Source organism: Peromyscus maniculatus, chromosome 5 (genome assembly GCF_049852395.1).
Source record: "Peromyscus maniculatus bairdii isolate BWxNUB_F1_BW_parent chromosome 5, HU_Pman_BW_mat_3.1, whole genome shotgun sequence".
Classification (NCBI taxonomy): domain Eukaryota; kingdom Metazoa; phylum Chordata; class Mammalia; order Rodentia; family Cricetidae; genus Peromyscus; species Peromyscus maniculatus.
This window is the reverse complement of record NC_134856.1, coordinates 53,469,114-53,492,920: the sequence shown is the minus strand read 5'-3', so window position 1 is coordinate 53,492,920 and position 23,807 is coordinate 53,469,114. Positions and strand designations below refer to the sequence as shown.

The following is a 23,807-nucleotide window of genomic DNA, read 5'->3' as shown; positions in this document are numbered from 1 at the left end:
ATTGGACCCAGGCCGCAGCTGAGGGAGCAGCGGGCAGGAATCTGATCTGGTCTGTTCCAGGATGGACAATGTCTTCCCAAGTGGAACTTCAGTCCACTTGGTGAAGAAGACACAGCTCTTGGAGAGAAGCCCGGATCTCCGGCCAGTGGCTCTGGGCTGCACATGGTCTGACCCAAATAGAGATGCAGGAAAACAGAGCTGCGGCAATGCTGGGCCAAAGAGGCTTCTGGACCTTGTCCCGGCCAGCAGGCAGCAGGACCCTTCTTCCTCCCTCCCTCCCTCCCTCCCTCCCTCCCTCCCTCCCTCCCTCCCTCCCTCCCTCCCTCCCTTCATTCCTCCCTTCCTTCCTACCTTCTTTACTTCTTTCCTTCCTTCCTTCCTTCCTTCCTTCCTTCCTTCCTTCCTTCCTTCCTTCCTTCCTTCCTTCCTTCCTTCCTTTTTTGGTAACTACATTAATTGATTTTTTTCTTTTAATCTCTGTGACCACAGTGCCTGACAGACTCAAGGGAGGAAAAGTTTTGACTCATGATTCCAAGGGCTCCCGTCCATCACAGTGGAAAAAACGTGCTTGGATCATGGCTATGGGAGTCCACAGTGAGGCTATTCACATCACATTGACCAGGAAGCAGAGGGGACAGGAAGCAGGCGGGGCGATGTGCCCTCAGGGCCTGTCCCCTGACTCACTTCTTCCTGGTACACTTGCCCCCAAAGGTTCTACCACCTCTCCAAATCATGTCACTAGCTGGGGACCCAGCACTCAGAACATGGTTGGGACGCATTTCAGGTTCAACCCAAAAAGCAGCTTTATGTTTAGATATCGTGTGACTTTTTCCTGGAAGATGAGAGCAAACACCCACCCACCCCAGATACAGCAACATTAACAGATCAGCCCGAGGCCAACCAGGTGACCAGCGAGCTTTTGGGGGTCACTCACAGGAGCTCAGGTGACTCAGGCAGCCGCCTCATTGAAAAGCCCAGCATGGGCAATGCTTCCAAACCATGTCCTGGGGGGGCCCTGAGCAATTTTCTGGCAGCTCCACCAAAGAGTGTCCCCCAGCAGCTGCTTCTTGCTCACATAAGCATGGGGAGGAGCCTCAGACGTCTGCGAACATTTTGAGCTTCTTTCATTGAGTCTCCGGAGCCGCCATGCTCCCTGGAGGAAGGAACATTTCCCTTTGGAGAAAAAAGCTACACAGCAGAAAAATTTCAAACGCATAGAAAATGTGTAGAACTGACCAGTGGGCTCTGCCCAGCCTCACAATGCAGACTCACCGAAGGTTTAGGTTGTGACCCCTCTGCATCATCACCCACATTCCTTTCACCACACGTACACACATACACACGTACACATACAATTGTATGTCTCAGGCCACTTGATGGCAGTTCATAGCCATCCACCACCCTCTTCCCCATGGACACTTCTGAAAGCAATTCCTAGGAGGGAGATGCTCTCATAACCCCAGCTTAATGTCCAACTGGGGGCGTCAACACTGCTACAGTTAGTTCCATTACTCCAGAACCTTGTGGTTCTAGGTAACACACTGCATTTAGTTACTACATGGGCCTCGCCTTCTCTATTCAGAAATGATTTTCATTGAATTTTTTTTACCTTTGTTTATGTGCGTGTGTAAGTATCTGTGGGCATGCTTGTAGAGGTTAGAGGGAAATTTATTGAAGTCATTCAGTTCCCCTATTCCACTACACAGGTCCTGGAATCGAACTCAAGTCATCAACCCTCACAGCAAGCACCTTACCCACTGAATCATCTCCATGGCCTACCATTTCCCCTCTTTGGCTGTTGGGATACTGACCTTTTCTGAGCATTTCAACAGGCATTCTGCAGTGTGCCTTCTGATGGAGATGTATCAAGCTGAGCTTTTTGTTGTTGTTGTTGTTGTTGTTGTTTTTGTTTGAGTTTCTCTGTGTAGCCCTGGCTGTCCTGGAACTCACTATGTAGACCAAGTTAGCCTCAGTTTCACAGAGATCCCTTACCTCTGAGCCATCACACCCAGCCTTCAAGCTGAGATTGACTTAGGCATCAGTATCATGGTGTCCTCCTAGGGCATTTTATGAGGCATCAGACAGTATGGGTTTCTCCTAGTACCTACTATCAGTGGAGCCTGGGGCAGTCATGTCTATCTACTGATGAGTTCCAATTCCCTCTCTTTGTAAATAAGAAATAATTGGTGTGGAGACACTTTGAATCTAAAAATATCCTATTGTTTGGAAACTTGTTGATCTGTAGTTTTACGCATGCTCTGATGAGCTCACCCCTCCATTGCTAATGTGTTTATTGTTGGTGGTGCATGGTAGGGTCAGAAGTACAAAGGCTTCCAGAAGCTTCTGAAAGGAGAGATGAGCTGTCTGTGTGTTGGGCTGGGGAGTTGGTGCCTCCCTGGAATGGGGGTGCTGCTCATGTGAGTGTCTTCCCCACATGAGTCATGAGGGGGGATGTGACATTTCCCAGCCTCTCCACCTCCTTCCCAGGACTGAGCCAGTGTGTTTGTAAACAGTTTTAGCACAGCCTGTATGTGGCAGAGGTATGCCTGCTGGGACCCATGCATTTGGGATACATGTGGGCCATGTGCCAAGCCTCTTCAAGTCTCTAGGATCCACTGTTGGTCCCTTTGGGGCTGGAATCTGGCCAACTTCAGGTTAGGTAGGGCAGATTCCTCACACCTAAAGGGAAGAGGGTATCCCAGAGTCAGAGGAAGCATGGGCGCCCACAGAGATTTCCTGCATGCTGCCAACATATTCACCCCATGAAAAGGTTGGATACTGTTGATGAATGGGGTATTCTGGAACCTTCTGTGAGTTGCCTTCCCAGATCTGGGCTTGCCCCTTCCCACCTGGAGCCCTCCCTGGGCTGTTTCTTTTGTTTGTAACTCTGTTCTAGCTTTCTGGGATTAGGGGTGCCCTGACACCTTCAGATTTCCCAGAAATGCCCATCCTCTCCCCAAACTGGGTCAGAGCCTCGTGTGGGCTTCCTGGGCGTCAGTTAAACCACCATGACGAAGACTCCCCTGACGAAACTTTGCCAGTTCCTGCTCATTCACTTCCAACTGGTCTTCAACATTTGGGCATCTGTGCTAATGTCCACAGTCCCAGCTTTAGTGGGCTCCCCAACCACCAGGCAAGTGTGAGCCCGGCTTCACCTGTGCACTGTTCTGTCTGACCAGGTCCTCGTGCCCAGATGAGATCTGACCACCCTGGCTGCCTTCCCCAGGAAAAGCCACCTGGTGCTGCCTCCCAGCCCCCCTCCCCCAGCCTGCTCTTCTCTTCCATGGTGGGAGCTGGATGGGCTCTCTCTCCCCTGCCCAATGTTCTTGAGTACCACCTGCTTTTATGACCATTGTCTGGCTCTGTCTGTATGTCTGATGCCAGCTCTGGTCAGGCAAGGTTGTATTTGTCTGACCTTCTGTTTTTTCCCTGCTTGGTATTCAGCAGAAACTGGGGAAGGAATTTGGACCCTTGGTTGGGCAAGAAGGAACCCAGGAAAAGCTTCCTCTCTGGGTCTCACCTGGAGTGCACATGTTTGCAGACATGCGCTTGATGGAGTGCCCCTGCTTCCTGCAGTGTGCTCCTGATGTTTCAGGGACAGAGATGTTGAAATAAGTGACATCCATCTGCTGAAGGTGGCACGGCACTGAGGGCCATTGACGCAGTTTCAGAGGCTCCTCTGGTGTTCCAAAACCTTCTAAGCTTTGCAGCTGGCTTGACAGAGCCGTTCAATGGTCTGATCTGGTGATAGAGGATTGCTGGAGGCTGACACCACTGGGGGAATGGTTTGCAGTGAAGTCCCACAAGGTCCCCTAGAATGGGAAGCCTGGAATCCACATGTCCAGGATTTCCTTGAGAGCAGAGGTGGGAAGCAGGGTTGGGTCCACAGATCAAGGGACACCCTGATCCTGAAAGGCTGGGTTAGGAACTTTGTCAGGGAGGGTTGTAGGGCCCAGGGTGACAGATGACTATAGACACTGAAGCTGGGCCCCAGGACCTGTGAGGTGATGCGCCCTACCCCTGGGTGATGCTATCTGGTGAGGCCTTACGAATGCAGAGTAGAGTCATGAGCCCCAGTTAAAAGCCTTGCAAAACCACGTCGGGAAATTTTGCACAAGAGGAAAAAAATGTTGAAATAAACAAACATGAGGGGAAAGAAAAAAGAGAGGAAAAAATGTTTTCCAAAGGGCTGGAAGCAATTTGGGGGGTTAAACCCAGCCGGTCTCTCTAACGTTATTCTATATGATTTATTTCCTGTGAGCGCATTTGAGAAACATGGCGTAAGCTTTTCCGTGCACCCTGGAAAGGCCCTGTCTTCCCATCCCGAGAGGTCACCAGCACCCAGCCCAACCCAAAACAACAACAACTGGTTCTCATTTGGAAAAAACAAAACCCACAGGAAGACAGACATTCCTGAATGAGTCACCAGGACACCTCTGTCCTCCCCGAGAGAGCTATAACGGTCCCTGCTGTGCATGCTCAGGACAATGGCTCAACCTCTCTGAGCTCCATACCATCTCTGTAAGTGGGGACAGTCAACAGCTCAACGCAAAGACTGAGATTAGGCTCCACATATCATACGCACTTACACACGGCAGCAGTTCTGGTTCCACTAAACTGGAAACTCCGCAGGGCAGGGGACACTCACATAAAGGGTAGGGTCGGGGTGTGTGGGTGTGTGTGTGTGGATGGTAACACTTACAGATGAACCTTGGACAGAGAAGGGACCAGACCATGTGGGACATGCCTCCTGCCCTGTTCTACTAGGGGCGATGGTAGGAAGATCAGGAGTTCAAGGCCATCCTTGGCTATATAGTGGGTTCAAGGCCAGCCTGTGCTACATAAGACTATCTTGAAAGGCAGGGGGTGGGGGGACGGGCTTCATATAATCAAGGTTATGAGCAAGGTTGAGGGTCTGAAAAATGAGACTCTCCCGTAAGAAAAATGGCTTTGGGGGCTGGGGAGATGGTCGGGGCAGTCCATAAGGTATTTGCCATGTAAGCATGAGGGTCTGGATTTGATCCCCAGAGCCCACACAGAGGTCCGGGCATGGTGGCCCACACCTGTAATCCCAGGAATGGGAGGGCAGAGGCAGGAGGGTCCCTTGGGTTGGCAGCCAGCCGAGTCTAGTTGGCAAGTGCCAGGCTAGTGAGAGAGCACTTCTCTCTCTCTCTCTCTCTCTCTCTCTCTCTCTCTCTCTCTCTCTCTCTCTCTCTCTTTCTCTCTCTCTCTCTCTCAAAAAGGGGAGGGGAGCGGTGTAGTGTCTGAGGACAATACCTAAGGTTGACCTCTGGCTTTCACACACAGAGGTACACATGTGTGCATACCCACACATACACAGATGAGGGCATGCTTTTTGTTCTCACAGCCCACCACATATCCCCCTACTCCCCCCCCCCAAAAGTCTTCTATTAGTTCTATGAGGATATTGGCCAAAGAACCTTTCATGAGTCAGGAGTGGAGCAGGGTGAAATTCAGGCACAGGAAGTGAGGTTTCTGGAAGGCATATCTCCTGGAGCCAGTGCTGAGGGAGCAGGTCAGCCTGGGGCAGCCAGGCACATGTCTCCTGGTGGCCAGGGTGGTCTGTGGGCCTTACATGTTGGCAACAAGATGGGGTCACCTGCCTTACACCCCTCGAGGGCTCTGGGAGGCAAATGTCGACAGCCACCATTGCTGTGGGCTCTGAGGAAAGTGGTACCTCTGGGCTTGGCATGGAGCAGCCAAGGGCCAGGCCAGCTGGCCAGGGAAGTTCACACTGGCCTGAGCCTGTCTGGCTGAGCTCTGGCCTCTGTCAGATCTGAACTCAGGGCCTGGTGCTAAGCTGCCCTGGTAAGTCCATTACCTCGTCAGGGCACTGTGGCAATAAGAGGAAGGAGTCGGAGCTGGAGGCCAAGAAAGTGATCTGAGGTCAGTATTGACAGAGCCAAGCAAAGCCATTGGGGAAGTGCAGGCAAGGATCAGTGCCCAGGATCAGTGCCTGGGTTCCAAACCAAGCAACGCCAGACCCTCTGGAAGCCGGGCCAGGCAGGCAAACTGAGCCAGCACCGAGATGCTGACCAGGCTTTGGAAGGGCCTGGAGTTGGGCAGGGAGTGGGCACCTGGCCTGGGGTTCCCAGCAGTACACCTGAGGACACAGTTGCTCACCCTGGCCATGACCTTGGCAGCTGCGGGGGCTGGAGGGGGCCAGGGCCAGGGCAGAACAGCAGTGTGAGCTAAGTGTTGGGGAGGTGCCTTGGGCTGTCATGGATTGCTCTAACTCAGGGTCAGGATTGAGCACAGGACTGGACCGACCTCAGAACAGGGACACTTCGACACTGCAGTCACTTCTCTGAGGAGTCAGGGGCGGCTCAGTGGGGTGGCAATCTGAGTTCCCCAGAAGCAGAGCCTGAAGTAAGGATTTGGGTGCACACAGTTCAGGGGATGGACAAATTTTCACAGGCAGCACAGGCCAGTCTGGGGGTGTGGGGTGGGCAGGGTAGATGACAAAGCACTGGCCTGGAGGGCAGGCCACCCAGAGGCCGGAGTGTGAGGTGGCTCAGGGGCTGGGGTCCTGCTGAAGCCCAAACTCTGGTCCAGAAGGTTTGAGCTGGCATGAGGCGGCCCCTCCTAGGGGCTGATGAGCAAAAAACCTGCCCTGGGCAGTGGCCTCAAGCTGCAGTTTCCACAAGTCCAAACAGGAATCGAGGCAGAGACCCCAGGATCCGTGTGTCTGAATTATGGCACAATGTTGGTCCACGTGACAAAGAGTTGCCCTAACAAACTGGTCTGAGCAAGACAGGTTCCAGGCGGGGTTGTTCAAATGCTTCTACCATGGCTTTCATCTTTGGATCCAAAGTAGCAGCTCTAGCTCCTGCCATCACATGTACATCCTAGACAGCAAGAGGGAGGAAAAGGGCCTTACTCAAAGCAACCAGCCGATCACCATCATACGCTCCTGCCTAATTGCAAAGGGGGCTGAGAACTGTCGTCCATAGCTGAGATAGTCCTACCATGATGGAGGGAGGCCAGGAGAGGATGCTGGGGCCAGCTGCAGAAGAGACGGTTCTAGATGCACATCTCAAAGCTGAGGTTGGGTGAATCCTGGTCTAACCTGCCTAGACTCCCACACGTGACCACAGGGACATGGTGCTGCTTACCGGCTTGCTCCCCCTGATGTGCTCAGCCTGCTTTCTTCCAGAACCCAGGGCCACCAGCCCAGAGATGGGTCCATGGGCTGGACCCTCCCCCATTGATGACTTACAGCTGGACCTCATGGAGGCATTTCCTCAACTGAGGCTCCTTCCTCTCTGATGACTCTGGCTTGTGTCAAGTTGACACACACAACCAGGCAGGGCAAGAAGGGTTTATTTTGGCTCATACTTTGAGCACACAGTCCATCACAGTGGAAAAGACCTGGCCGCGGGAGCGGGAGGCAGCTGGTGGCGTGGTACCTACAGTCAGGAAGCAGAGAGGGGTGAATGCAAGTGCCTGGCTCGCTTTCACCTTTTGACGCAGTTGAAGACCCTAGCCCACTGGCTGCTGCTGCCCACACCACGGAATGCTGCTGCCCAGCTCGCCTTCTCCTTTGTATCCAGGCTAGGACCCCCACTCCCCAGTGGGATGCTGCTGCGCACATTCAGGCTGGGTCTTTCCACCTCAGTTAACTAGGTCCAGACACTCCTCACAGACCTGTCCAGAGCTCATCTCCTAGGTGATCCTAGGTCCTATCAAGGTGATAGTCAATATTAATCACGGAACATACCATGAGCAAGAGAGTGCAGGCAGCCTCTAGGGAGCCGGAGAAGGCACAGAGGCGACTTTGCTTTGAAGCTGGGGCCAGGCCTGAGTTCCGCTTTAGCCAGGGAGACCTTGGAGACTCGGCCTCTAGCCTGCAGAGATACAGGTCGGCTTCTCTAAGAACTAGATCCAGGAGTAAAAAGAGAAACAGAGGCCCTCAGCTGGGGCTGTGGGATTCTCCTAGGTGGGTGGCACAGCCAGCCAGAGGTCCTTCCTCACACTGCCCGCCAGTCTGCCTCAAGCCACCGTCCTCAGTACCTGGCCCTACTGATAAAGACTTGAATATAGTGGATGACAAATGGGCCCTCGGAGCCCCAGTGAAAATGTGTGGTGGCCAGGTGACCCTTGCCATGTCTTTGCTGAGGAACTGACTCTGGGGATCAGCCACAGCCTGGGCATAGTGCTCTTTTCCTGGTAGCTAGTGGGGGGGGTCATCTAGCTCAGGTGGATCAGTTCTGACTCACAAGCTCCCTGCTCCCCTAACCCCATGCAACACCCCAAATTCTGGCAGACTCTAGTGGTACCATTCCTCCTCCAGCCAGGTACCATTCCCTGGCTGATGGGCTTGCCCAGTGGCTTAATCCCTATTCAATCAACCTAATCTAGACAAGCCTGTGGTTGTCTAGGTGTCTCCTAGGTGATCCTAGACTGTTGACAGTCAATATTAACCATCCTAGGGCCTGAGGAAAGTCCCCAAGTTGATTGATGGCTCTGCCCTGCTGGGCTTCAGGAGCCCAGCTTTGCCTGCCCTGGGTAGTTCATAGAAATCACACCTCCTGGGGTGTGTCTGGCTTCCTGCTGCACAGTGTCTTTGAGAGTCATCCATACGGTAACTTGTGTTTACCTTTCCTTTATGGCCAGTGTAATAGTCCACACTTCGCTTATAGCCAGCATTGTTGGCAGGCATCCGGGCAGCATCCACTTGACTTTTGTGACTAGGGCTGATGCTTGCATCCTCATGCAAGCTTTTTGTATGAACACAAGTGTCCATTTCTCATGTGTGGATACCGACAAGGGGGGTTGCCAGATGCATAACCTCTAGCCAGATTAAGAAAACACAGATTTTTCACAACTCATGTGATCTGTTTGTTTAAAAAAAAAAAAAGTGCTGACATGTTGAATGGTGACCATGGGAGAGTTCTAACCCCTCTCTACCAGATCCCCTGGAGCAGGATCCTCTGGAGGGATAGTTATAAACCACCCAATGTGGGGGCTGGGAACCAAATTTGGATCCTCTACAGGGACAGCAAGTGCTCTCTTAACTACTAAGCTCTCTCTCCAGCCCAGAACCAGGTTCTCTCTCTCTCTCTCTCTCTCTCTCTCTCTCTCTCTCTCTCTCTCTCTCTCTCTCTCTCTCTGTGTGTGTGTGTGTGTGTGTGTGTGTGTGTGTGTGTGTGTGTGTGCAGGCACATATGTGGCATAGTGTGATTGGCCCTCGGTGATTGGCCCCCACCCTCTACCTTGTTTGAGACACAGTAGACTGCACATGCCCAGGGCTAGCCGGCCTATGAGCTTCAGGGGGCTCCCGTCTCCACTTCCACCTTGGTAGAGGAATGCTGGGTTATAGATGTGCACTTCAACAGTTCAACTCAAAGAACTGTTTAAAAGTAAACATTGCTATGATTTACTGTCAGTTGGGGTTTTATTTTCACCCATTTTATGCACCTATATACCCGAGTTGAATATAATTCTGGGGGGCAAAATGGGGTTGGGAGTGGAGAAAGTTAAGAAGCCCTGTGTCTTAGTTTGGGTTACTGTTGCTATGATGAAGCCCTATGACCAAAAACAAATTAGGAAGGAAAGGGTTTATTTGGCTTACACTCAGATCCATAGTCCATCACTGAAGGGAGTCAGGTCAGAACTCAAGCAGGGCAGGAACCTAGAGGCAGGAGCTGATGCAGAGGCCATGGACGGGTGCTGCTTACTGGCTTGCTCATCATGGCTTGCTGAGCCTACTTTCTTATAGAAGCCAAGACCATCAGCCCAGGGATGGCACCACCCACAATGGACCGGACCCTCCCCCATCAATCACTAAGCTTAAAAAATGCTTTATAATGGGGCCTGGAGAGATGGCTCAGAGGTTAAGAGCATTGGCTGCTCTTCCAGAGGTCCTGAGTTCAATTTCCAGCAACCACACGGTGGCTCACAACCACCTGTAATGAGATCTGGTGCCCTCTTCTGGCCTGCAGTCATACATGCTGTATACATAATAAATAAATAAATTTTTTTTTAAAAATGCTTTATAAGCTTACCTACAGCCCAGTCTTATGGAGGTATTTTCTGAATTGGGGTTCCCTCCTCTCAGAGAACTCTAGCCTATGTCAAGTTGACATATAACCAGCCAGTACACTTGACCCCTTGTCAACTTGACACATGACGATTTTTAAGACATATCTGTAGTGGGGAGCCATTCCAGCTTTGATCTGGAAGTTCCAACCCCCATTGAGGCTTTGGCAACTGTCACACCTACAAGGCGGGGCCAGGGGAGGGACCTGGAGACCCGAGATCTGGATGGGTCAGCGAGCTCTCTCTGTTCCTTGACCCTTGAGAGTGGAGGTTGACCAAGCAGAGCTCCAGAGAACACCGCTGGACTGCGATACACCTTCCCCAGACCCCGCGACCTACCTATCCCTTCATTTGTAAGTTACTCACTAAATAAGTCTTCCTTTTAATTACGTGGAGTGCCCTTAATAATTTCACCAATACATATCCTCTCTTTTTTGGTTGTTTATTCCCAAAACCTCAGATTAATAAATATTACAAATATAAAACATATTACAAACTTAAAAGGCCCATCATCTTTACCAATTCAAATACTTTAAAAGTTCAATCTCCGAAAAAAAAAAATCCAGTCTCTTTTAAAACCCAAAATCTCTTTAAAAATTTCTAAGTCTCTCAACTGTGGGTTCCTAAAAGATCGAAACTAAGCTAAATACTTTGTTACTTTAAGAGTGAAGAACCAGGGCACAGGTCACAATATGAACAAAGCAAAATCAAACTCCAACAGTGTAAATAACTCAACGTCCAATATCTGGGATCCACTCATGTTCTTCTGGACTCCTCCAAAGGACTTGGGTCAGTTCTCCAGCTCCGCCCTCTGCAGCACACACAGCTTGTCTTCCAGGCTCCAGCTGGCTCCACTCCACTGCTGCTGCTGTTCCTGGTGGTCATCCCGTGGTACCAGCATCTCCAAAATGCTGAGGTCTCCTGCTGCAACTAGGCTGCGGTTTCACCAAAAGCCTCTCCTAGGCTCCCTTCATGGTGCCAAGCCTCAACTTTTCTCCATGACTCCTTCAATCCCAGGGCTCCAGCTGAATCTTCACCAATGACCTTTTCTGGCCTTTCACAGTGCCAAGTCTCCGTGACCCCTTCATGCCTTCAAAACCAGAACCACCTGGGTGACTCTTACACAGGACCGGTTTGGCTGACAGCACAAGATTCAGCCTTGGCCACCTCTGGAACACAGCTTTTGTGTGCTGACCCTGAGGAAACACTTCCCAGAAGACATCACCTCAGTGATGCTGGCCTCTTCTTAATCACAGCTGACTCTCCAGCCCCAGCTTACCAACATCCATTGTCCCAGCAAAACAAAGATTCGACTTCAGTGGTTCTGGTCTCTTGCTAATCACGGCTGACTCTTCAGTTCCAGCTGACCAGACACCACGGATTCTTTACGCAAATGGCCTGGTAGAGTCTTTGCTTCCCTCTGAAACTTCACAAGCCAGGCCTCCATCTTCTGCACTGCTCTCAATGTTATTATAGCCCAAGCTCCTACAGAACATCCTTCTGAGCTCTCAACACTCAAGGGCTCTTCTAGCCTAAAGTTCCAAAGTCCTTCCACAATCCTCCCCAAGACAGCATGGTCAGGTCTGTCACAGCAATACCCCACTATTTTGGGGTTTTGTTGATATGATGAAACACCATGACCAAAAGCAAGTTGGGGAGGAAAGGGTTTATTTGGCTTACACTTCCACATTGTAATCCATCATTGACAGAAGTCAGGACAGGAACTCAAGCAGGGCAGGAACCTGGAGGCAGGAGCTGATGCAGAGGCCATGGAGGGGTGCTGCTTATTGGCTTGTTCCTCATGGCTTGTTCAGCCTGTTTTCTGTTGTTTGTTTTTTTATAGAACCCAGGACCACCAGCCCAGGGATGGCACCACTCACAGTGATCTGGGCCTGCCCCATCAATCACTAATTAAGAAAATGCCCTACAGGCTTGCCTACAGCCCAACCTTATGGAGGCATTTCCTTAATTAAGGTTCCTTCCTCTCAGATGACTTTAGCTTGTGTCAAGTTGACATGAAATTAGCCAGCACACCCTGTCTTCCTGAACTGAGGGGGCTGCTTTCTGGGAATCCCTTGAGCTCTTTCCTGGTATTCTATCTAGTCTTCTGGATAGAACTTGCCATGAGTTGCAAGGAGGAAAAGGAAGAGGGAGGAGCTGCCCAGCTAGAGGCGTCTTCTGCCCTCTCTGTTAGTTCCAACACACTGTCCTGGATGTTCTGGTTCCAACACACTGTCCTGGGTGTTCTGGTTCCAACACACTGTCCTGGGTGTTCTGGTTCCAACAACACACTGACCTGGGTGTTCTGCTACCTACTAGCCATGGGCATCTTAGGAGGTATGAGACCCTCAACACTGAGGACCCTGCATTCTGGAACTCAAAGCCAGGATGATCATATTTGTTTTCTTTGGGGAACTGGTGTGGCTGCCAGCCCTCTGCACTCTAGTAAAAATAAGCTCAAAATCTTTGATTCTCCTCTTCTGGGGAAGACTGACGTTTTAATCCCAAGTTCACGCCTATAGGACAGGAAAGTTCTGCTCTTGTTTTTAAACCTCACCTACCAGGTAGAGAAAGGAGGGGGGGTCCCCCAAAATCCATGGAGAGAAATGGTCAAATTTACCTGGAACCTTGTCAAAAGTTTAGTTTCTACCTTTAGATGTCTCTGGATGGGGTACCCCCTTTTTAAATTCTGTGGTTCTAGGGTCAAATTCAGGGCCTTATGGACAAGCACTCCCACCCCTGACCAGCCATAGTCTCACTATAAGTGATGTCCCTAAATGGGGACTTCTGCAAGCTTTCCAGGTGACTGATTCCCTGGAGCCTGGGAGCCTGTGGCTCATGGTCACAGTAGTAACGGTGTCTGGGGCCCCAGAACTATACTCGGGCAGAGGAGGGGACAAGAGACCCATTGTTTGGGGTGAACAGGAGTCACCCACGCACCTTCCTCTGAGACTGATGGGCAGCTGGTGGGGGCTGTGGCCCAGATGTTGGGGTCATAGAGCCCTGGCTCTGTCCTCTGGCCCTGTGGCTTTCACAAGGGGCCATGGAGATACAAAGACTGTTGTAGGGTTTGACTAGGTCCACCCTCAGTGTTCTTGATCATCCTTGACAGCTGGTCCATGTCCCCAGGAAGTAGCCAGCACTGACATCCTCAGAGCAGCTGGTGGGATGGGCCTCAAAGCCATCTGGAAGTTTCCAGGCCTCAAGGAACACTTACATAACTCTTTGAAGGGGAAGTTTGGGGTTTGGATGATGGTCAGTTTAGGGGCCAAAGGCTGCTCCCTGGTCAACGGAGGACCGGCCCAGCCTCACAAGCCTTTGCTGGATCTCAAGGGTCAGGAGCATGGTAACAGAAACCTTGTGTCTTGAATGAGTGTGTGGTGCATCTATGGACAGAAACAGGGCTCTTCTCCCTGCAGCCAAGATGGACATAGCACATCCTTACACAATGGCATCTCCAGACCATCAAGGCTGCATGGGAATATGCTAGAAGGGCAGATAATGAGCCTATGGCAGCCCTTGGCTTGGACCCTGTGAGGTGGGCCTGGCATCTATGTGTTTCTATGATCATCTCCGGGAATTGGTGCAGGATTCTGGGCAAGTGCTTGAGACATGTAGGCTGGTAAAGGTCAGCCTGGCTGCATGCCACCAAGCCCCAGGGAGTTCAAACCACAAAGCAAACCTGACTCACATAAGTGAGATCAGAGGACAACTTTGTGGCGTCCCGTCTCTCCTTCCACATGGATGTGGGTTCCAGGGATTGAATGGAAATCAAAATGTTTACCCTACAAGTACCTTTACCTGTGGTATTATTGGAGGAAGTGTATCACTGTGGAGGCGGGCTTTGAGGTCTCATATATGCTCAGCCATGCCCAGTGAGACAGAACACTTCCTGTTGCCTATGAGTCAAGATGTAGGAATCTCAGCTCCTTCTCCAGCACCATGTCTGCCTGCACACCGCCATACTCCCCGCCATGATGATAATGGACTAAACCCCTAAAACTGTAAGCTGCCACCCCCATTAAATGTTTCCCTTTATAAGAGTTGCCGTGATCATGATGTCTCCTCACAGCAATAGAAACCGTAAGACACCTTCTCTATATAAAATATTTATTTATTTATTTGTTTGTTGTTTTGTTTCATTTTGCTATTTTGAGATAGGTTCTCATATTCCCCTGACAGACCTCAAATTCACTACGTGACCCAGGCTGGCAGGACTGAGAGTTCCAGGCCACCCTGAGCTGCACAACAAGTTGGAGGCCAGCGTGGGCTTCAGAGTGAGTTATTGTCAAAATAAAAAACAAAACAAAACAAACAAACAAAACAATAAGAATTGGAGTTTCACATCTGGGATCTCTTAACTAGTGAACAGAATGGACGCCACTGGGCCTCTGGTGTGACACCCGAGAACAGAGCATCCCTTCCACGATGCCCCTGCCCAGCATCCACACCCTGTATCTTACTGGCAATCTACATTCTTCAAGCCATCTGCCAGTATTCTGCACCACTTTGACAGCATCGATGGAGAAGCAAAGCACACACCTCCACATTCGAGGATGCCCAAGACACGTGAGCCACATGCAGCTCCCTGCAGAGACTCTTGCTATTCATGGCATGGTGCTGACAGATTGCTGAAGCAGGGTGGGGAGGGAGAAGAGGAGCCACAGAATGGACTTGGACCCAGGCCCAGGCTCTTCTGGCTACTGCCTGTCCTCTAATAGAGATAGGACTCGTGAGATGGTTCTGCTCACTAGAACTTTCTTTCCTATGCTTGGTGAAATGTCTCCCTGGAACACACACTCACAGGAAGCAGCCACTCACAGGAAGAAGACATTAGCACCCATGTGTGACAGCTGTCACACTCTACCATGTGCTCAGTGCCACTCACGTCAGCCTCATTTCACCCATGACCGCACAGGACCACTGGCAACAAGACGCTACTGTTGCTGCCTCTGATTGGCATGGCGACAGATGCTTGGAGGGTGCAGCTGCTGGATCAGTGTCCTGCTGTGGGCACTGAGTAGTGGCAGGCCTGCAAAGCAGGGCATTTGAGTCTCAGCTCCTAACCAGTACCCGAGGTAAATCTTTCCAAGTATGTAGAGGTGACCTTCATGGCCCTGTGCCCTCCTTCTCTAACCTCTGACCCCTTGCTGGTTCTAGCAACAGGTGTGTGGCCCATCTATAAAGGGACATAAAAGCTGAGGGCTGGGATATAGCCCAGAGGGATAATGCTGTATGGCATGCACAGAATCCTGAGTTCAATCTCCAATTCTGCAGACCTACCAACCAACCAGTCAACCAAATAACCATTCAGCCAAACCCACCACACAACTAACCAGCCAATCAAGTTACCAAACAACCAAACAATCAACCAAACCCACCACACAAACAACCAACCAACCAAGTTACCAACCAACCAACCAACCAACCAACCAACCAATCAACTAACCAACTAACCAATCATCCAAACCCACCAACCAATCAACCAAGTTACCAAACAACCAGACAATCAATTAATCAATCAAACAATTAACCAGCCAATCAATCCAGCAACTAACTAACCAATCAACCAAATTCACCAAATAACCAAATAACCAAGCAATTGATCAGTGACTTACCAAACAACTAATCAAATTATGCACAAACAAATAATCAAACAACAATAGACCCCCTAGAGCAGGCTCATACCCCTCTCTTTCCCAACAAAGATGCCAGAGGTAGAGGTGGGGTGGTCCTTCCACACCTTCCCTCTTGTCTCTGGCTCAGGTGATCCGGCCAGTGTCCCCTGATAAAGGGCAGAAGGTGAGAGTTGGTGGGCATCCTGGTCCCCAGCTGATCCTGGCCAGCACCACCCCAGCTTTCTGATGCAGGTGAGAGTCTGCAACGGGGAGCACAGTCCATTGCGACAGTTCTCAGCATGGGTATTTAGGAAGAGTGCTAGGTGGTGGGGTCCCTGGGTGAGAAGGCCACCCCTCCAAATAGTAAGGTTGCAGGGCTGTCCCTGGACTCATGTTGTGAAGAACAGGCCAGTATTGGACTGCATTGCATCCTGTCCAAGATTCTTGTGCTAGCTTTCTAACCCTAAAGTGGACATATTGGGATATGGGGCCATGATGTGACTTGTTCTTATAGAAATGAAGGAGATGCCAGGTGGATACGCAGAGGCCCTGCCATGAAAGGCACAGGGAGAGGATAAACAAACTATGGATAGAGGTCTCTAGAAAGCCAGCCCTGTCTGCACCTTGACTTTGGAAGCCTGCCCCCCTTCTGTTATTAAAGCCACCCAGCCAGTCTTCAATCTTGTCACTACAGCTCTCACTGACAGGTCCTTGACGAAGGACCCGGTGGTCATCACTTGCTCAAAGTGCAGTCTTGGGGCTTGTGGGAAACACAGCCTCTCAATTCCCATCCTTTCCTTGTATGCCAGAACCTACATTTTGTTAAGTCACGAGTCTCTTGACCACACTTCCCAAGAATGTCTCTGAGGTGCCCCCACAATGCCACTTCGGCCTCACCAGCTGCTTGGGGCTTGTGGAGACAAGACAGATGAGTTCACAAATGATGTGTCTGGAAAAGATGCATTACAGACGTGTGTTAGAAATCAAATCAGTTTTATTGAATCCATAGCAACAACCAGTGTGGCCCTATTCATGCGAAGCACAAAAACTTACAATAAACTTTTGTACGTAGGAAGTCGTAAAATATATCATTTTTCATAGAAAAAAGCACACAGTAAACTGCGGGCCAAGAGAGCCTACAGATTATGGAGAGTCAGCACACTCCTCTGAAGAGACCGGGCACAACTTGGGAGCAAATGGAAACCATCACAGAATCGGGGGATGCAGCTGGCATAGGTGTGGTCACTTTGAACCAGGGAGAGCTGATGGACACACGGGTCAGAAGTGCTCTGACATCAAGGTCTTGTCATGCAGAGCTTTGTTTCCTTTTTTTTTTTTTTCTGAAGAAAAGGGCTTCCAGTTTCAAACTATTGTTGAAGATGGGCGAGGCCCCTGTGCCCAGTGGAAGCGCCAGCCAGGGAGCACGCAGGACCCCAGTGCACACCCACACAGCAAGTTCCCCTGGAGATGGGATTGGTTACTCATTCTAGAAACCCAGGAGGGAAGCGACTTTTCCTTACCATTTCAACCTTGCCCTGCAGGCTGGGTGAAGCCAGAGTTCCACCGCACTCCTGGAATCTGGAAGTTCCCAGATGTTAGATAGCAACCAGGAGCCTCCCTTCACAGGCTGAGCAGATGTTGGCTCTGACATCTGGAAGAGTCTAGGCCTGCAAAGATACCACACTCACACATGTGAGGTGGAGAAAGCCCAGCGAAGGCTTAGCTGGGGCTGGCTCAAGGTCGTGTGCTTTTTATGAACTCCCCAGAAGGAATGGATTTGGGGAAAGCTATCTCAGCACTCAGGAGGCCAGCCTGGGCTACATGATGCAACTCTGGCTCAAAGAAATAAACAAACATTTAACCCAACTAGGTCCACACGGCTTCCCGGGAAGAGGGCTTTGTTCAGCTCCCTTAGGGTTTTTGTAAAAGAACTACTTGTACTTTTATTCATGTGTATGGGTGTGGTACCTGTGGAGACCATAGATCACCTGGAGGTGCAGGTGGATATCAACAGCCCGTGAGTGGTGGGAACTGAACTCAGGTCTTCTGGAAAACACAGAGCTATTAGCCACCAAGCCAACTCCCCAGCCCATCCCTTGGGGGCGGTGTTTCTGGTTTATTTTCTGCTTTTTTTTTTTTTTTTTTTTTTGCCGAGGAAACAGTTGGCTGGATCATGAAACCCCACTCGAAGCCAGCCCTCACGGGTAATCTGCAACATCTCCAAGGCTGGGGTGGGGTTTCACCTTCTTGAGAGTAAGCTGTTTACAAAAGCATGTTTCATTTTACAGTGGGTTTGGGTCAGGCTCCTAAGTGATGGAAGCCAGGGCTCACCACAGTCTTGGAACCCTGGGGATGCTGGCAAGAGCTGAGCGCACCAATAGGAACAGGAGTCCTTCCTGTGTGTCCCGGCCCCTCTCCCTGGTGGCTGGTGTGTCAAGGGCGGTTTTACAACCACAAGCCACTCCATTAACCTCCATGAGGAATGTGCCAGGAATCCATTCCTCCCACAGCTCAAAACTAGGTCACCCAAACTAGGGGGAATGTGACATTGAGTTATCACTCAAACAGCAGCAGTGAGACAGACATCTAAGGAGTGAGCAGACGTCGAAGACCCGGAGCCTTGTGCAAAGTCAAGCCCCAGAGGAGGACACTTAGACCAGCCCGGGGGTGGGGCAGAAGCCACAGACAGGGTCGCGGAATGGGGGGAAGGCTCCTGATGCATCGGTCCTCCATGGGACCAAAGGTCATGTGAAAACAGGCCACACGGACGAAGACAAAGACAAGATAGATCTCTGGAGTGCTGCCAACTTTAAATAGACCAGCTCTGCTGGACACATAAGCATGTGACTGCCAAGAGGGTTGGGGACAGAAGCAAGGACACCACCAGGGCAGAGCCCAAGTCTCGCCCCAGGTCTCTCCTTGCAGCCTATCTGTCTGACCAGCAAACATAGAACCTATTTCTCTGTTGGTAGGACGCACTGTGACTTGAGGGCTGCCATCTCTACCCAGACAAGAGTCCCATTCATGACACACCTCAAACCTGTATCCTCAAGGGTTTGAACACCTCCCCCTCCACCCACCGAAGCAAACGTGGCGAGGAGTGCCTCAGTGAGCAGCTCCGGAAAGGACATGAGTGACCAGCTGGGGACCGCAGCCTCGCCAGGCTGGGCACTGGTTGTCCATCCAAGACTCCATGGCATGCCGCTCACGAGCTGATGATGCTGTGGTACCCTCGCCAAAGGCCACAAAGGGACAGGACATCCAATGGCACTGAAAGAAAGAGTCCTGACTCTCTGTAGCCCCCCCACCCCCAAAGGACAAAGTACAGATAAAAAGCAGGACCCCAAGCCCAGTAGATGACGCCCCCTTCTCCCCAGGTCTCCACATTCACTGCTTGACAGCGAAGATCCGGAAGGCATTTCCATTCTGAGGTGCGCTCAGGCTGCAAGAGAAGAGAGAGAAGGAGGTTACAAGAGCTGTGGGCAGGGGAATGGCTGGCAGGGCCAGTGTGGTGAGGACAGAGCCCACAGAAGTCACACCCAGCTGGGCCAGCCTGCTCGCACTAACAGGAAGCTACAGTGTGAGTTCAAGATGAGGCTTCAAAGTCACAATCTGACTCAAGGGTTTCTGGGCCCCGGGCCATGGATCTGAGCCCACCCACCCACCCACCCACCCCACACACGGGCTTTGCTGACATCTATCTCAGACATCTGGTTGACAGATGATTTAAAGGATGGCACAAGGGGAACACACACCAGATGCTACCCGAATCCGCTGTCCTGGGTCCACTATCCTTTCCAAGGCACGGCTACCGTAACTGTCTGTACACGCAGGTGAGACCCAGAGACAGCAGGGAATCAGGAGACCAACCAGAGCTGTACAGCTAATTAAAACCAAGCTCTTCTAGTGGGAGTCAAGTTCTTTAGAATTTCTTGTTTGTTTGTTTGTTTGTTTGTTTTTTGAGACAGGGTCTTATGCAGCCTAGACTGATATCAAACTTATTATATAGATGAGGATAACCCTAAACTCTTGATCCTGCTGCCTCCACCTCCCCAGTGCTACCACACCCAGTGTATGCAATGCTTGGGATTGAACCCACCAGGGCTTTGTGCATGCTAGGCAAGCACTCTGCCATTGAACTACAACCCTGGCCCTCAACCAGATTTTGTTTTGTTTTGTTTTGTTTTGTTGTTGAAGACAGGGTTTCTCTGTGTAGTTTTGGTGCCTGTTCTGGATCTCGCTCTGTAGACCAGGCTGGCCTCGAACTCACAGAGATCCACCTGGCTCTGCCTCCCGAGTACTAGGATTAAGGGCGTGCGCCACCGCTGCCAGCTTCAACCAGATTTTTAAAACAGCTTTACAGGAATACAACGTACTATGAAATTCAACCGTGTTCTCTGACCTCTCTACCAGGGCTGTGGTCTGTATACACATGAGATGAATAAACCTTCCCAAAGATCCTCCCAGCCACCCCTCCTTCTGTGTGCACCTCTGCCTCTGTGGATCTGCCTGTTCTGGATGACAAATGCTTCCTACCCGCAGAGTCATATACTTGGAAGGTAGATTGCTGTTCAACTACATCCACCTTCAAAAACTTCAAAACCAGCTTCTTCTAAAGTGGCCACATTGTGTCCATGCCCATCCATAATGCACTGAGTATTCTGGAGGCTCTGCAACCCCACCCACATCCGCTGTAGTCTTATGGCCATCTTACGGGTGCTCCGGGGACCGCTGCCTGGCTCTCCATGGCTCAACAGCCGTCCCTAGAACATAGCTAGCCTGGCTCTCCATGGCTCAGCAGCCGTCCCTAGAACATGGCTAGGTCGATGGATCTCCAAGCGCTGGCAATTCTTTTTAACGTGGTGGTGGGGATGGAACCTGAGGCCTTTGTGCACGTTAGGCGAGAGCTTTGCCACAGAGTTGCAGCCCCGCCGCGTCTTCCAGTCCTCCACTGGGTTATCTCAGTGCTGAGTTGTAAGGGTTTATACACATGATCACACACATAAACATGCACACTTGTGGTGTGAGATCCTTTAGTACATATATAATTTGCACAATCGTTCTCTCATTCTGTAGCTAGCCTTCCTGCCTCCCTCCATCCCCAGCTTCCTAATCCTAACCCTAGCTCTCCTTCCCTCCCTTGAGGGAAAGTATATCTTCTCACAGGTCTAGGGCCCAGTCACAGAGCACTCCTGTGAGGCCATTCTCTTTGGCAGAAGCTAGGATTTTTTGTTTGTTTTCTGAGACAGGGTTTCTCTGTGTCAGGATAGCCCTGGCTGCCTTGGAACTTTCTCTGTAGACCAGGATAGTTTACAACTCAGAGGTCCGCTGGTCTCTGCCTCCAGAGTGCTGAGATTAAAGGTGTGCACCACCACACGCAGCTCCTCGTCAGGCTTCCTGCATTCACATAGATTTCTCTGAGCACACACACACTTGCTATCTATTTTTCTTTTTTCTTTTAAGACTTCCTTATTTTTATTCTATGTGTGTTTCTGAGTGTTTATATGTGCACCATGTGCCTGCAGTGCCCATGGAGGACAGAAGAGTCAGAACCTCTGGAACTGGAATTTACAGGCAGTTGTGAGCCTCTCAATTTGGGTGCTGGGAACCAAACCTGGTCCTCTGTAAGAGTAGTAAGTGTTTTTAACCATTGAGCCATCTCTCTGTGCCCCTTCTCTCCATTTCCTTAGTGGTGTCTTTTATTTATTTATTTATTTATTTATTTATTTATTTATTTATTTATTTATTTATTTATTTATTTATTTATTTATTTATTTATTTATAGACAGGGTTTCTCTGTGTAGCTTTGGTGCCTGTCCTGGATCTCGCTCTGTAGACCAGGCTGACCTTAAACTCACAGAGATCCACCTGGCTCTGCCTCTCAAGTGCTGGGATTAAAGGTGTGCACCACCACCACCTGGCAGTGGTGGCTTTTTTTTTTTTTTTCCAGAGCTGAGGACCAAACCCAGGGCCTTGTGCTTGCTAGGCAAGCACTCTACCACTGAGCTAAATCCCCAACCCCCAGTGGTGTCTTTTAAAATACAAAAGTTTAAAATTACCCAATTCGGAGCTGGAGAGATGGCTCAGCAGTTAAGAGCACTGATTGCTCTTCCAGAGGACCCAGGTTCAATTCCCAGCGCATGTATAGCAGCTCGTGGTTGCCTATAACTCCAGTTTTAGGAGACTGGACACTCTTACACAAACATACATAAAGGCAAAACACCAATGCACATAAAATAAAAATAAATTTTAAAAATTACCCCATTCATCATTTTTTCACAATTATACTTTTGGTGTTGTATTTAAGAAAGCAATACCTAGCTCATGCTCATACAAGTTTGAGCTTACCTTCTTCTAAGAGCTTTTTAAGTTTTTCATCTTCCATCCATTTGAGTCTGTCTTTATGCGTGGTGGGAGGCTGGCCCCACTTCACAATTATGCCTATCAATTTTCAGCCAGGAGCCCTCTTTTTACACCAAAATTAAAGTGGAAAATAAAGGCCAGTGAGGTGACTCAGTGGGCAGAAGTCCTGGCTCCCAAGCCTGCTGGCCTGAGTGTGATCCCTGAGACCCTCTGGACTCCATGTATACACACACACACACACACACACACACACACACACACACACACACACACAACTATTTAATGGAAAAAGCAGAGTCCTAGCTGTTCCGTGGGAAACCCTGTGGGAAACCCTGTACACAGCTATCCACTGTGAAGGCGGGAAACCCTTCCTTTGCAGCCTCGCTGCTCCGAGGTGAGCCCTGCTCTCCTAAGGCCTCTGCTGCTTAGGTTGCCATACCCCACCTACTACCTTCTGCACAGACATCTCATGGGTGTGACCACATACCAACCACACACACACACACACACACACACACACACACACACAGTGAGCTGAATCTTGCTTTCTTCACTTAATAACATAATTCGGAATTTTATTTTTATTTGTTTTTGGAGATGGGTTCTGGCTATGTAGCCCGGGTGGGTCACAAACTTGTGGCAATCCTCCTACCTCAGGCCCCTGTGTACTGGGCTTACAAGCATGGGCCACCATATTTTGCTAGAATGTTCCTGCACTGTTTTCTCAGCTGCAGAGTATTCTGATAGGTTTAGATTATATTTATCTGGGACTCCACAGATGCAGACTGAGTTCTTTCTAATCATTTCATTGTCTAGAGTTTTCATGCACCCACTTGTGAGTCCTGAAGGCCCTGGGAATGGAAATGCTGGATCAAAGTACGTATGTGAGCCGAATGTGGTGCTGCATGCCTAAAACCTAGAACTAGGGCAGAAGGATCATAAGTTCCAGGCTAGCATGGGCTACAGAGCAAGATTCTGTCTCCAAAGGGTAAAGACAGCGCGAGTACTGGGGTCACGGCAACGTGGCAAAGTGCTTACTTAAAATGTGCAAGGCTCTGGGTTCCATCCTCAGCACCACAAATAATAACAATAATGATAATGACAATAATAATCAAAGCATGGTGCATCTGAGATCCTGATAGCTGCCAAAATGTTTCTCGTAAACATTGCACTAATTGATACCTCCTGGAGGAGGCGTGCGGGGTGGCCAGTTAACCTCTGAGGTTCCGTTCTCAGTGAGGGAGGGCTTCCCATTCACAGTTGCAGCGTGCACACTGCAGACTATGGAAATGCCCAAGCATGACCTGAACAACCCAGCCATGATTTATCAATGCCATTTCCTGCAGGGTCTCCGCCGGGAGCAGGAGATCCCAGACGGGACCAAACCCCTAGAGCTGACAGCTGGCCAGGCCCTGGGCGGCCCAGGGAGCTCCAGTCCTGCGGGAACAGCTGCTTGGAATTCCTGCTTGTTTGTCTGCCTTCCCCGTGGCAGCCTCATGCTCTTGGCTACCCCAGGGTTGAACCCTGGAAAAGCGTATCCGCTAGGCATGCTCCGTGACATGGTGCTGCACAAAGGTGTGAGACCAGGACACGGTGGGCTGCTCCCAGAGGTTGCCAAGGCCAAGCAGAGGGAGACGGGCAGCTGCCCAGAGCCAGGCTTACCCAGCAGCTGGGCTGGTTTCTGAAAAGTGCCTCCTGCTCCTAGGTTTCAGGCGGAAGAGCTCCCGGGACTCTGTCCACTGAGTAGTAGCTGGGAGAACCACC

The 23,807-nt window shown here is 50.5% G+C and overlaps 1 protein-coding gene across 1 annotated transcript in view; it reads right to left on the bottom strand.

The window, feature by feature from the left end:
- Window positions 1-16,656: 16,656 nt before the first annotated feature.
- Window positions 16,657-23,807, bottom strand: part of Crispld2 (cysteine rich secretory protein LCCL domain containing 2) — a 56,676-nt gene continuing 49,525 nt past the window's right edge. Inside the window, exon 15 of the mRNA XM_006990162.4 lies at window positions 16,657-19,122. Coding sequence (XP_006990224.1) covers window positions 19,068-19,122 — 55 coding nt within the window. The 3' untranslated portion in view covers window positions 16,657-19,067. The remainder of the gene's footprint in view (window positions 19,123-23,807) is intronic.